The sequence below is a fragment of the Phocoena sinus genome, chromosome 1 (assembly GCF_008692025.1).
Source record: "Phocoena sinus isolate mPhoSin1 chromosome 1, mPhoSin1.pri, whole genome shotgun sequence".
NCBI lineage: Eukaryota > Metazoa > Chordata > Mammalia > Artiodactyla > Phocoenidae > Phocoena > Phocoena sinus.
In genome coordinates, this window is record NC_045763.1 from 69276183 (window position 1) to 69291813 (window position 15631).

A 15631-nucleotide genomic window follows, 5' to 3' on the forward strand; every position below is an offset into this window, starting at 1 on the left:
TGGAGAGATGAATGAGACTTCTGCAGGAATTCAATTCAGTGGGAGAGACATAAGTAAATAGGTAATTGCATCTAATGTGATTAAGTGCTGTTAATCACTAAAGGAAAGAATAGTTCTCTGTGTCATGCACATTTTCCATGTGGTTTATTACATAGTTGTTTTTTGGACACTGGTCATCAGATGTAATATTTCTCTACTAACCAGAATATTTGGTTAACCAAATTTTTCAATTCCCTGACCATACCTGAGTAACAGTTTATTTTACAAGTTATGATCATATCATTAAAAAAACCCTCAATGTTTACCACAGGGGAAAGCTGTGCAATCATTCTTTTCTATAGTTAATGGCTAATTTATTTTATCTCACTGTAGCACTTTATGATCCTTTCCAATTTCCAGGAATTTAGAGGCCCTTTCTGATTTTAGAATGGAGAAAAGAGAGTTTATTTCCATGTGGCATTGGTTTTTCACAAAAGCCGTGGCAATATTTTACTGATAAAAGAGCAAAGGTCAGTAATAGATTTCCATAAGTGATTAGCTATAAAAATGAGATAGTTAATAGGTACAGATCAAAACAATATTAGCAAAAAGTGGTTACAGCATTAAAATGGCTCAAATTATAATTCCTAATGAAGTAGTGGATTTTTCTTTACTTGATCATAAAAATACTCTCCACAAAATTTAAGAGTCACATCTCTTTGGGTAAACATACCACTAGAAATTCTCTCACCATTGGGCTTTTTTGATCATTAAAATGTTACTAATGCTTTATCTGCATGTGTCCTGTGAGAATACTGCTTATCCCTTTCCCTTCTCACGTTCTTTAGAAAGCTAGGAACAGTCCAGTCCTCTAAGTGACAGTGAATCCTAAGGCAGTGACTTTCCATTGACAACACGTGGCCCGAATACCCGTTTTTAACTTCCTGGGGATGTCGGTCCCTAAGCCCAAATACACCATCTCTTTCCTTCTACCTGGTTTCTTTATCCTTTTTGAGCTGGATTTGGGATGAACTGTCTGCAATCTGCAATCTGACAGTTCAAGACGCTGTCACGACAGCTTTCTGCAGGCTTTCCTCAGCTCTCCTGGTTCCTATTTTACAGCCGTAGAGATGGCGCCTTTAGCTGGAGAATGAGTTTAAAACAAAACTTTTCCTTAAGTGGTCGGGCAGCTGAGGGGGCCGCTCTGATGCTGAGGAGGGGGACGTAGCATCCGAGCGCGGTTCTCAAGTCCCTCCGGGTCCGGCTCTGGACTCCAAGCAAAAGGGGCGGAGAGGAAGGGGCGGAGGTCAACCGCGCCCTCCACCCCGCCCAGGCGGTGAGCGCCGCTAGGTGCTAAAGGATCGGAGGAGCCCAGCGCACCCGGCAGGTTTCGCGCTGGGAGAGCGCGCAGAAGCACGCGCGGCGAGACAGAGTCGGAGCCCGGGCCGGAGCTGGAGCGAGAGCGCGGCGCAGAGCCCCAGGAACCGGCGGCAGCGACGGAGCGAAGCCGGGCGCGGGATGGCCCACGGACCCGCGCGCTCTACTGCTCCACCTAGAGCCCTGCCCGCGGCCCGGGATGCCAAGGTAAACACCCCTTCAGCGGCTGGATTCCCACGCGTTGGCCACCCGACTGAGGTTTAGCCACCCCACCTCGGATGCCCGGCGGCAGCAGCAGCCGGCGGCACCGGAGGGCACCTTAGCCTGAGCTGGCCAACAAGTTTGGACCAGATGTCCCAAGCTGGGGAGACCCGCAGAGCAATGTCTGATCCGTCTGGAGCCTGAGGTGCGCGCCTGGGGACCGGGTAGAACGGATCTCAGAGGAGGGAAACGGGTAAAGGAAAAGATCCCCTTCCCTCTCCTTGCTTCCCCGCCCGCGACACTTTGACTCCGGCATCCTGGCCAGCGCAGGCCTTTGGCGCCCCCCGGGGTGGGAGGGAAATCGGCCTCTGGCGTTTGAGCAATCGCAGAAAGTTTCAGGCAGTTAAGAGGTTTGGGAAGGATGTTGCAAGCAGAGGCCTGGGGGCGGTGGGGTAGTAGTGATCGAAAGTCGAGCTGTGAGTAAGACCGGAGGAGGCGGCCGCCCTCCGGGCAGTCCCGGGCGGCCCCACTTGGGCAGGTCCCAGGAGAGGCTGGCTCTGGAATTCCTAGCCTCCCAGAAAGCTGCTGGGGAAACGCCGGTGGAAATAGCTCGGGGAGGGGTGGCAGTGGTGGCGGTTATAGAGGGTCTGTGACTCAGGCCTCAACTCACTAGAGAAAGAGCGATAAATAAATAATTCGCCTGGGATGTAGCTACCCTGAAGCTATAACTTAGATCAATAGCATCTAGGCAGATGCGCCCACAGTGAGGGCGGCCCGCCTTCTATGCTCTCATCAGCCAACATTTCTGCACAGGTGGTAGCTGGACCAGAAAATCTTCCTAGACACTCAACACTGAGCCTTCCAGGGGTCACTGATGTGTGTGGTTTGCTGTATTTGACCTAAATCAAATAGTTTTCGAACTTATTCAGAGAAGCCCCATGCAGCGTCAGTGAGCTTGTGGCTCCACTTTGCACGCTCCCAAAGTTTGGAGAAGATGATTTTGTCTGCCTGACAGTCATAGGTCTCAAAGAAATAATCTGCACTTTGGGGACAAAGCTCATCAGAGAAAAAAGCAGAAACTTTAGAAAGTCTCCTAGTTATTAAAATAGACTATTATACTTTAAAAACTCAACTGGGTTTAAATCTAGCCTTGTTAAGCGACTTCGTAAACCTTAGGAGTTTTAAGGTGTCAGTGAATTGTCAGGAGGCAGTTTAGGAGGTTCCCAGTGGCAGAGTAGCCATAGAGGTTAACCAAGGGGTCTCAATTCTGGTAGCTTCTTTACCTTGAAAATGAAATGTGGAACTGCAGGCAGATGTGTGCTGTTTTCAGTATGATGCAACCTTGCTCATGACAGACCAGATAAATCTCATTCCCACCACAGGGTGCTGGGGTGCTTTGGCCTTCAATGTCAGATGAACAGTTATCCAGGGCTCATAATTTCTCTGTCTTTATGCTACAGATCTCTGGACCGCAAGCCTGCACTGTTTTGAGAGGGAGATGACTTGAGTGGCCAGCTCTTATCTCCACAACAATGTCCACGAACAATTCTAAACAGCCAGTGTCCCCTGCAGCCGGGCTCCTTTCAAATACAACTTGCCAAATGGAAGAAGAGCTTTCAATATCTTTTTCGATAACCTTCATGACAGTGGGAATCTTATCAAACAGCCTTGCTATTGCTATTCTCATGAAGGCATACCAGAGATTTAGACAGAAGTACAAGTCATCGTTTTTGCTTTTAGCTAGTGCTCTGGTAATCACAGATTTCTTTGGGCACCTCATCAATGGAGCTATAGCAGTCTTTGTATATGCTTCTGATAAAGACTGGATCCATTTTGACAAATCAAACGTCCTTTGCAGTATTTTTGGTATCTGCATGGTATTCTCTGGTCTGTGCCCACTTTTTCTAGGCAGTGTGATGGCCATTGAGCGATGTATTGGAGTCACCCAACCAATATTTCACTCTACGAAAATTACATCCAAACATGTTAAAATGATGTTGAGTGGAGTGTGCTTTTTTGCTGTTTTCGTAGCTTTGCTGCCCATCCTTGGGCATCGTGACTATAAAATTCAAGCGTCGAAGACCTGGTGTTTCTACAAAACAGATCACATCAAAGACTGGGAAGATAGGTTTTATCTTTTACTTTTTTCATTTCTGGGGCTCCTAGCCCTTGGTATTTCATTTTTTTGCAATGCCGTCACAGGAATTTCACTTTTAAGAGTTAAATTTAAAAGTCAGCAGCACAGACAAGGCAGGTCTCATCATTTTGAAATGGTCATCCAGCTCCTGGGTATAATGTGTGTCTCCTGCGTTTGCTGGAGTCCGTTTCTGGTAAGGACCTATGGTTTTGACAATTTTTGCTTTGTTCAGTTAATCGATATCCAATACAAGGTTTCTTGTCTTTTCAAAGTTGATAGTCTTGATGGGCAATGCTGTTTCATCTTTTAAATGCTGGAACTTACTTCTACTCAGAACTTCCTTTAGTTCTCAGCTCTGGCTTAGAATTAAGATATTTATGGCATAGATGGTTATTTCCCCACAAGCCCAGAATTAAAAGAAATATCTCCCTAAACCATTCTAACCATAGTGTTACCTGTTGCAGTGTGGTATAAAGTAATTTTCACAAAAGTAACATAGTTTTAATATACTGAATATGATTAGTTTCTAAAATGTGAAAAAAAAAGGCTATAAAACAATAGTAGAATGGACTCCAGTAAGTCTTGATAGAAAACCACATGGACTTGTAATTTATAGACTGGCTGCTTCTCAGCACACAATGACCAGGTCTCAGCTTGCAAAGGGAGGTGATGGGTTGAGATAGTTGGATAGTGTAGGTGAACTAGATGGGTAGATAAGGTAAAGAATCACTAGTTCACTAACCCAGGATGATAGTAATGCAGGGAGGGGTATGATTGGCAGGAGAGCCAGGGATTCTTCTCTTATCATTTCATTCCCTCCTCTTTTTCAATTTAGCCAGCAGCTATATTTAACATCTTGGTATTTTTATTTGGAAATGACGGCTAAGTTTAAAGAATTAGCAACAAACATAAATCATTTATATGACTTTCTAGGTAGGAGACAAAATACTTATGATTGATAAGTATGACCATAACTGTCTCCAACAGTTTACTTTATGATGGAAAAAGCGATAACGTACAACGAAAGAGAAAACATCCTTCTGTATGTAGCTCCTGATGGCAGTAAAGATTATTTTGATCCCTTTTTTTGTACCAGTGGAGAAACAGATTGATATCCAAAGATAGTAATACAGGTGATACCCAGGTAGAGGTAAAGCAAAAGGGTGAGACAAAGGTAGACATAACACACAGGTCATGGTCATACCTTGCATCGTGTTATGCAGGTGCTTGTTAATAATGCAGTTCTTCTAGGCCCCCTTAGGTCCATTGTCCAAGAACTGTTGCCAGTAGGGTTTTAATAAACAATCCTGATGGTCCTGGTGAACAGAAAAGTCTTTGAGAGCTGTTGCTGCAGACAGATCCTATGGTAGTTGACTTTATTCTGCAAAAAGATTTCTACTTTTAAAATATTTCTTGGGCTTCCCTGGTGGTTGAGAGTCCGCCTGCCGATGCAGGGGACGCGGGTTTGTGCCCCGATCCGGGAGGATCCCACATGCCGCGGGGCGGCTAGGCCCGTGAGCCATGGCCGCTGAGCCTGCGCATCCAGAGCCTGTGCTCCGCAACGGGAGAGGCCACAGCAGTGAGGGGCCTGCGTACCGCAAAAAAAAAAAAAAAAAAAAAAAAATTCTTTGTTTCTATCTCTGTTATTTCCTCACAATTTGAATTTGGCTTCTGAAATTTTTGTATCATTTAAATATTTTTTTCGTGATATTCCAGAACTGTCCTAGGGGCCCAACCGAGGAGAGGATAGGCTACATCTGTCAATGGCAAGTCAACGTTTTGGGCCTGCGTACCGCACAAAAAAAAAAAAAAAAAAAAAAAAAAATTCTTTGTTTCTATCTCTGTTATTTCCTCACAATTTGAATTTGGCTTCTGAAATTTTTGTATCATTTAAATATTTTTTTCGTGATATTCCAGAACTGTCCTAGGGGCCCAACCGAGGAGAGGATAGGCTACATCTGTCAATGGCAAGTCAACGTTTTGAGGCTGGCTTATTGTCAGTTTAGGAGGCCTTGGGTGACCCCAGTTAGGGGTCTCATCTGAGCTCATAGTTCAGTTGTTTGAATCTGAATAGCAGAGATGAGTTCTATCAACACATCGAGTCATTTCAGTGTTCATTCTTAGAGAGTTTAATTTATGCTACTTGACAAAGGAAATTCCCTTAGAGTAATGCTCCTCTTCTTCTTAAACTTTTAAATAGAGTAGCTTTTTAAAATAAACAGTGAGCCTGAGCAAAAACGAAATTAATTTGAGGGTTGGAAAGGGAATAATAAGAAAGGGAGAAAAGAGGTAGCTAAAAATATTTAAAGAAAATGTAAAAATGAAGGTCCTAGCTCTGGAGAAAACCTGAAAATCATGAAATAGTGAACTTAATGAGAGACAGATAATCTGGATAACTGGGCTAATCACTGGTGTTTTGGTTTTTGCTTGTTCTGAGTCACCTTTAAAATTCTACTTAGTTCTGGCTTTTGACTTTGAGAAATAGGAGTTATAGGTTAACTACTGTAAGGGAATGGAAAGTAACAAAATTTCATCCTCACCATGGATATTTTGAATTTATGTTTTTCTCTAATTTCTTTTCCTGAATTTTTGGTTTTCTTTACTGTTAAGATAGATATTACAATTTAATTCATATTTTGAACATATTTCCTAGTGGAATATAATTTTATTTTTGTGAAACATCTTTTGAGGTCTGTGTTCTATTTAACTGTGAATTATTGCTACACATATGACACCAATGTATCAATACTTCTAAAATGCTTTTTAGTGTGGAAAATTATTTCTGCATTAGATGTGTAGTAGGTCTACCACAGATACCCCTTGCTGGATTGATGTTTTAAGTTGTTTCAAGCATTATTTTCAGTTTTTCTTGTGGAGTCTTGGGTCTTCATGGCAAGTTCTGTCTGAAGGATTTATAACTTGTGGCCTGGACATAAGTGCCTTGCACATTACATTAAGACCACCAGACAGCTCTAAATGGAACCTGAGTGAAAAACCCAGGCTTGGGAATGCCAAAATAACACCTAACACTGATTCCTCTGTTGAACCATTTCTCCTTTACTACGTAAGTGCCCAGGTGGAACTGCATAGGTATTAATGACTGAGCCATTATTCTCCACCCTATGTTTTAAAAGCTTCTTAGTTTAAAAAATATCTCTGAAACCAAGCTTCTAAGTTCCCATAGATGCACTATAGTTGTGACATCTTCCATGTCAATGGCCTACTTTACACCATGTGCCTTCTCTCTATGATTGATGAGGATGAAATGTTGGATTTGTCATTTGAATGAACATCTGAAGACACTCTTTGACCTGTGTTCACTGTCATTTTCAAGCCTCAAACTGGAATGGGGTACAGGTGCATACACTAAAAGGAGGAAGTGAGTAATGCGGATGATGGTGTCTGGGTTTGGCAGGATTTACTGCATCAAAACATCAATAGTGGCATAATTTCTAAAACTTTTAAAATTTGTAGCTGATGAAAAGGGGGATACTTTATTAAGTTTGATGATTGACTTTAATACAAAGGTAAGATGATCATGATGTTTGTTAGAAATCTCTCTTTTAATAGACTTAATTTTTCTTGAGTAGTTTTAGGTTTACAGAAAAATGAGTGAAAAACACAGAGTTCACATATAGCTTCTCATGTCTCCACCCCTCCACCCCACAGTCATCCTTCTTATTAACATCTTGCACTGATGTAGTACATTCATTACAATCGATGAGCCAATACTTGTACATTATTATTGACTAAAGTCTGTAGTTTACATTAGGGTTCTCCTTATGTTGTACAGTGTGTGGGTTTTGGCAAATGTATATTGACATGTGTCCACCACTGTAGTATCATATAGAATAGTTTCACCACCCTAAAAATCCCCTATGGCTTTTTTTTAAAATTTAATGTTTGTTCTTTTTTTCCCACAAAGGGGAAAATGTGTGTGTGTGTGTGTGTGTGTGTGTGTGTGTGTGTGTGTGTGTGTATTTTCAGGAACTGAAGTTTAGAAATGTAGTACAATTGTAATATTAGTTTAAAATATAACTTGTTAATGACTTAAAAAAATTTCAATATCTGAATTTTATAGTTTTAAACATGGTTAACTCATATAAATTCATTTAATTACAATCCCAACTGAAAAATCTAGGAAAATTCAATAGATACTTATTAGATTACATTTCCATTTAGCAACAAGTTAATACAAAAATCTTTGAGAGTCAAATGGCAATTACAAAATTGTCTTGCGTGCATTCTAGGTAAATCACTTTTTCCAAATAAATCTTGAAGATTTTTTCTGATGTTTCTAGAGTGACGGGGAAAAAGAAGACATTTAACAGCACTTCTAAGTAACATTTCCTTAATAGTCTTTGCTTCTGTCTTTCTACAGGTACTGATTCTTTTTAATGTTCCATTTCTAGAATATGTAGTCCTAAAAGGAATTTATTATTATTGCTATGCTTAGTTCACTAGTTTGGCAGAGCATTAAATACTTGTTGACTGCTTGACTGTAACTTAAGTAGTATGAATGTCAAGAGATTGGAAATGATTGACCAGAATGTGGATTCTGAGTTCTGTAGGTGAGCGTTAATTAAGCAAATATTGAAACCAAATGGTAATTTTTAATCTGTTCCTTAAGTCAGCAGCTGTCGAGTTATGACACAATTAAACTTCAGGGATCTTTTCTGGAAGGCTGTTTAGTTTGTTTACCTTCTCTTCAAGGGTAGAGGTTCATTTTGAATTGGGAAAAGAAGTATAAAGTATATGAAGAGAAAATGATATCTTATGTAGGTGAGTTTACCCAAGAAATGTGTTTTCTTGTGTAGGTAGAGTTTGAATTTGATTTTTCTAAGGTTGTTACTCTTCTGCTAGTATTTCTAGTCATATAGTTAAACATTTGGTCACCAAGATGCTTGTCAGATATAAATCAAAAAATGAATGGTTAATTGAATTCTACTGAATTACTAAAGGTATTGGCATCATAATGACCAGGTCTTACAGGGCTAGTGGCAAATGATGGAACAACACAACAGAATAGGACACTTTGACTACTAGTGAAGATTGCTTTCTTTGAGAGGCTGGCTCTCATTATCGTGTGTAAGACCTGTGTAATGGAAATCTGTGTATGTGTCTTGTGCACCTGCCTCTACACTGAAAGGATGGTGAACAGATGTATAGTTACATGCTTCAAGTGGAAAGAAAAATACGGAAAATGTATAAATATGTATATACATAATGTGTACATGTTTGAATTATTTCCCAACCTAAAAAAATAACTAATCCATCATTGGATCTAATTGTACCAAATAAAAAGGGCTTTGAATGGGTTTCATTCTAAAATTAAAAACAAAATGGGGGCTTCCCTGGTGGCGCAGTGGTTGAGAGTCCGCCTGCCGATGCAGGGGACACGGGTTCGTGCCCCGGTCCGGGAGGATCCCACATGCCGCGGAGCGGCTGGGCCCATGAGCTATGGCCGCTGAGCTTGTGCGTCCGGAGCCTGTGCTCCACAACGGGAGAGGCCACAACAGTGAGAGGCCCGTGCACAGCACAAAAAAAAAAAAAAAAAAAAAAAAATGGACTCTCACTCTCATATAGTTTTATGTCAGATCTTTTTGGTTATTCTTGCATTGCTGCTGATCTTAGAGGTGATTTGTCGGAAATTGTTTTAGCTGGTTTCCTTTGTGAAGTGGGAGTGCTCCCCGGTTTGGAATGTGGAAGCAGCAATCATGATGTCTGGAGAGAGGACTGGTAAGACTTAGGTTCTACTTTTAGGAAATTCGTAAACAACGCAGACTCATACAGCTTAAAATTCATATCCAGATGAAAAGGTATGTTTTAGAGATACATTAAATGTAGTTTCTATGATGGGAATTCAGGCTGCTCTTGTGTTTGGGTGGACGTGGAGTACGTGGTGTGAGGTCAGTGACAGGAGCTGGCAGAGGAGCAGTTCTGAGAGATTTGGGAACATATTCCTGTCCCTGAAGCCTTGGTGTTCTCTCGCCTGGACTACTGTCCTCCTGACATCCATGTGGCTCTCCCCCGACTCCTCTCTTAAATATCATGTTGTCTAGGTAGTCTATCGTAAAAAGTACCCTTTCTCTTCTCTCCTCCATTGCTCTGCCTTATTTACTCTCATAGCACTTAGCAGCATCGGATAACATGGGGTACATTTCTCTGTTTATTTGGTTGTTTTTTGGCTTCTGCCTCTAGCATGTAAGCTCCTTGAAGGAAGGGACCTCGATTATTGCTGCGTCCTCAGTTCTGAGACCAGTGCCTGGCACACAGTTGAGCTCAGTAAGTATTTGCTAAATGAATCTCACATAAAGGAGGGCTCAGTGGGTCATGGCTCTCATTTCCACTTTGGACCCAGTCTGCTGATGAGGTCAGTTCTTAATTGGTCGGCCTCGGGAATACTTCGAATTGGAATTGGATTGGAGAAGTCCAAGAGGGGAACGTGTGCTCAGAGGTTCCCCAGGAGTATTAGTTAGAAATGGTGTCCTGGAGGATCCTGAACATTCTACAAATTGCATCTGGTGCCAGAATTTAGGAATTTTGTCAGCATCATGGATAAACTAGGAATGATATTATTTTGTGATGATGTTTACATGCCCGTTTCCTCTGTTAGTCTCAATGGTCCTTGGTAGCTAGGAGCTATATTACTGGTTTGTGCTTTAGTTTCTACAAGTAGTAGGTCATAAACCAATGTTTATTGAATGAATGAACTAGGGAACCAAGTATTAAATACAAAGTATTGAAGGCAAAGGAAACAATTAGGTGATATAACTTATTCATAGTTATTTTTGCACCATTATTATCTTTAGCACCACCTTTTTCTCTACATGCACACATTTTTTTCTCCCAAAATGTATGTATTTTTTATTGGTGTTTTATCTTTGAAGGGGTCACTTCAGGAGACAGAAGGAAAAACTTTCTTTGAGTAAAGACCTGCAGATACTGTACATTGTCATAAATAAAATCTCCAGAGTAATTGTTGAAATTTCTCTACAAAATGGGCTTGCTTACCTCAAGCCTTTGCCAGCTGATTGAGTGACTACATGGCTCAATTTGTATTGCTAATCAGACTAAAAGATTGAGTAGGTCTTTTATTCATGGAGGATTAATTCTCAGAGAACTCCAACAGACCTGCTTAGTAGACATGGTGCCCCACCCAGATCCCCTTTGCGGTGAGTTTTGCCCCTGGAGAAAGTACCCTCAGCCAAGGGAGCTGCCTTGCCCGTGGTTGTGCCCCCCTCTCTTTGGTCATTCTGTGTACAGTGACAGGTGGGTGTGGGGATCCAAAGCACTTACCCCCTTGCCTCATTTGGGACATTTCTGAAGGATCATATGTGCTTCAGAGCTTGTAGCTCCATTCCAGCTCTGCTTCTCCCTGTGCCAAGTCCTGCTTTCCTCATCACCTCACTGTGCTCAGAAAAATGCCTGCATGTAGATCTCTGTCTGCTTCCTGCAGAATCTGGTTTAGGACCATTTTCTAGAAGTCCATTTGTTCACACATTATCGAAATATAAAGTATATTACACATAGGTTTACAGTGTGATTTGGTAAATATATTGAGTTACGCATAGGCCTTTGGAATTGAACTCATTTGAGTATATGATCTCTCTTCATGGAAAAGTATGGTGCAAAATTGGACCAAAAGTCAATCAATTAAAAAAAGACACTGCTAGGTTGTGAATTTACACAAAAGTCTGTTGAGTTAGTTGTGCATGGTTGTCTGGAATACTTAGGTATTTTAAGTTTATTTACTCTTGGCAAAATATGGCTTCCTGTTTTTAAGGAGAGAGACATAAAAACGCCCAAAGATGTCAGACATTGAGACGGCACTTACAAAACATTACTTGAATGATTCAAGTGTAAATGAATCAGAAACATGTGGATTAAGTTTATACCCTCATGGCTCTAAAACTCTTCTGGCTTAATGTGTTTTGGGGTTTTAAATTAAGCCCCCAAACATTTCAAGAACAATTCAAGATGTTGATTTGCCCCAAATCTCTCTGGGTTGCCAGTTTTAACTTTATTTGCTTAGTCTCATCCTTATAGGAGGTATATAAAATGCATTTGCATTTATGTTTGCTTCGGAAATCATTTACAGCCACACCAGATTTTAACTGTTATTTCAATGCCATTTATCTGTATTTAGAGAGGATTTCATTCAATAGGAGAATTTTGTCTTTTGATATTTGCAAATATTAGCTTTCAAAGCTTGTGTAAATTTGTCATTCTGTCAGTCCTCCATCCTGGGCGTCAGGATGGTAATGCCACAGAGGAGTGGGTACAGTTGTGGCTTTATACAGACAGGGAGATGGTTTTTCTCACTCCTTCTAAGCTACTGAATCCCCAAATTAAATTCAGATTGTGAAATGCCAAAACAGAGTATGGCTGCGGTGTGATGGCAAAGGAGACAGAGACAACTGGATTGTGTAAAAGATTCCCTTTAGCTTTTAGTGCACGGTCCCAAGTCAAGCATTTCTTTTAGAATGCTCTAGTTATTTAAGCACAGGTGGTGGTGGGGTGGGGGCAGGGTCCCAGCCCCACCATCTCTTAGCTGTGACCTGGAGTTACTCTAAGCCAATTTTGTACATCCGTGAACTGATTATAAAACTGGATCTTACTTAAAAGTACCACTGGAAAATATGATTTGTCCTCCTTACAATCTCATAACATAGTGATTGGCATACAGTAAACGCTCAACACAATCCCCAGATCCTCAAGCATCTATTGCTGTTATTGCCACCTGCCATCTCAATTAGAAATAGTCATCTGTGTTTAGTCCAGATGTTTTCCATTTCTCCTCTCTTGAGAAGGTTTGGTCACGCTGGGATCAGAAAACGTTCCTGAACAATGTCCCTCGAAGGTTCAGATTATTGTGCCTCATTTCACTGTTTCACCAGAAGTAAAGATGTTCCGTGCTAATCTTTCACATCTTATTTGAATTCAAATAATCTAATAATGTAGTATTATAATTATAATAATGTATTAGATATTAACTTATACATTATTGAACCAAGCTAAAATTAGCAAAAAACTATTGAGACTGTTATGTATAAAGTACTACTATTGGGGCTGTGCCCATTCCAGGAGTTAAAAGATAAAGCTTTTTCCTCGAAGAGCTGACAACTTAGTTGGAGTAAAAGATATATTCGAGGAGCTAAAATATTAGCTCAGTGTCATGTAGTAGTTAAGAGCCTGGGTTCACGTCCTGTTTCTTCTGGTTCCTGTGTGTCCCTAACCACTCTGTGCTTCAATTTCCTCACATGTAAAATAGGTAGAGTAATAGTATCGCTTCATTGAGTTGTTGTGAGGACTAAATAAATGAATAGATGTAAGTTAAAATAGTGCCTGACATAGTACCATATGCTTCAGTTATTATACTATTATCGTTATGTTGCTATTACTGGCAAATATTAATGCTGTCGACCAATAAAAGCCAACAAAAGATCATCTGTCAACAGGCTGATCAAACGCACTCTTTAATTAGTTATTAAATGAATAAGGGTGCTACAGTAGGAAGCCGTTACTTCCAATTTGGTGGTCCACAAGGAATTATTTGTCTACTTATTTGACAAACGTTTATTGAGCACCTGCCAGGTGCCAGGCAGTGTTCTAATGCAGAATAACAATCTCTGTGATTTAATTGGTCACTATATCTATGGCCTTAGTTAACAGTATTTATAGAAAAGGAAAAAGGAAGACATATATAGAAAATTGAAATATGAAGTTATTTGATTATAATTTATGTTAGAATAAAATAGCAGGTACATGTCAATCCCAAACTCCCCAACTATCCCTCTGCTATGTTTAAAATGGATAACCAAATAAATGCTTTTGCTTGCCAAAAATACAATAAAATAGCTATGGCAAAAAAAAAGAGTAGCAGGCATACTGTTATGAATGTAGTGGATGAGATTATTTTTGATAACTTATAAATATCTATAGCATATCATTTAGAATGAAATATTACTGGAAAAAATTGTGATCCAAAGTCAAGTAATGTAAATTGTAAGGTAAAACAAGGAGAAAAGAGATAATAATGTATATAATTTCTAGAGATATAAAAGTATAAGAATAATAAACTCTTTAGTATTTGCGACAGGCTTGAACAAGATTAGAATACAGCAGGTTGTAATAAATTAATATTAAAAGCTAGATTTTTTAAGTAATGAAATATGAGTAGTAGAAAAATTAAATCAGATAATAAAAATTTCATAATTCAAAGTAGTATTTTATACTATCTTTTGACAAGTGAAGTGACTCAGGATATAGAAGAGAAATAAATGTTGGTGAAATGAAGCATCACAAAACCCAATAATTCCTTCCAAGAATTTAGGTTAAGAAAGTGTTAGCAAGGACTGAAGATAAAGAAAAACAAGTTGCTATGAACATTAATAATATAAATTAAGAAAATTAAAAAATCATTTATTCTTTATCTACTTGTTAATTTACTCACTGATATATTCTTTGAGCAGGTTTTTACTGAACAAAAGGCTGGGTGTCTCTCCAGGTGGAGAGTAAAGCATAGAAACAGAGACATGACCTGGGAAAATTTTCCTGAGCCAAATTCTAGGAATCATATTTTCTAGCTCCTTCAATTTACCCACAACCTTTGTGCACACTCCTCCAATCTCTCTTATCTGCGTCCTCCTTTTCCTTTTCTTTCTTCTTTTAGTATGACATAAATAAAACTATTTGTATTTTTCTGACCTTGCCTGGGAGCAGGGTAGAGGGTTAATTGCTTTAGTAATAGTGGAGGAACCTCTGGACCCAAAGGTATATTAGTATTAAATAATAAATAATAGCATTGCTGTAGCAGCAGCAGCAGCAGTCATTGTTGTTATTACTTTGATTACATCTTCCCCTATTTTGCTTCTTGCATTTTTGTTCACGGCAGAGGACCAGAAAACAAGGAAAATAAAAACCACACAACAGACAGAGAGACAGAATGCAGGATGGGGAGCGAAGCAGGGATGAAGCAGTGAAGGCAGCAGAGAGCTGGCATATATAGATGTGAGAGTGGAGAGGCGCTGTCATGTTATAGGAACTCCGTTGGAAAGGAAAGACCTCGCTTTATTTCCACGGGCATCTTATCCTTATTAAGGAATATTAAATTTCATGTGTTATATTCCCTCAAGCTACTTGCAATGTTTTCTTTAACTATAAAATTTTATTGTAAGAAAGTACAGCAAGCTACAAATTAAAATTTTAAAAAATCTTCCAAATCTGACTACCCAGAGATAAACACTATTAACATATTGGGTGCATCCTTTTACTCATCTGATACAGAATACATATTAGTTTAATTTCTTTGATTAACGGAGTGAAATTTTTTTCTTATATTATTGGGCATTATCTCCTTTCTTTTGTGAATGTGTGGGTATCTGTAAATGATTTTCAAGAACTTTTTGGATAACAAAGACCAGATACTGCTAATATATAAAAATAATTATAAAATCAATTGTTATAAAAGCAATTGTTTTTCCATATTCATTGTTCGCCTTTTAACTTAGTATTTTAATTATACAAGTAGTGAATGAATCAATAATTTCTTTTGTAGTTACTGCTTTCTGTTTCATGTTAAGAAATACTTTTTCAGGCTAAGATGACATTGGTATTCATTTCTTTTTTCTTCTAGCACTTTTGCTTTTTCATTTTTTTGTATTTATGTTTTTAATACATTCATAGTTTATGTTGGTTTAATTTGCAAGTTAATAACATGAATTTTCTTTTGAATGGTTAGCTAGTTATCCCAAATCTTTTATTAAGTGGTCTTTCTGCAGCTGTTCTAAATTCCTACCTTTATTATATATGAAATTCTTAAATGTGTTTGGATCTCTCTACACTCTTTATTTCATCCTATTGATTTAAATTTAACTTTACGTACAACTACCATTTTCTTCACATTTTATTTAGACTTGTGTTCAGTTTATCAAT

At 39.2% G+C, this 15631-nt stretch overlaps 1 protein-coding gene across 1 annotated transcript in view; it reads left to right on the forward strand.

Annotated features, from left to right (window-relative positions):
• The first annotated feature begins 1499 nt into the window (after window positions 1-1499).
• Window positions 1500-15631, forward strand: part of PTGFR (prostaglandin F receptor) — a 63533-nt gene continuing 49401 nt past the window's right edge. Inside the window, exons 1-2 of the mRNA XM_032614625.1 lie at window positions 1500-1563; window positions 3018-3887. Coding sequence (XP_032470516.1) covers window positions 3090-3887 — 798 coding nt within the window. The 5' untranslated portion in view covers window positions 1500-1563; window positions 3018-3089. The remainder of the gene's footprint in view (window positions 1564-3017; window positions 3888-15631) is intronic.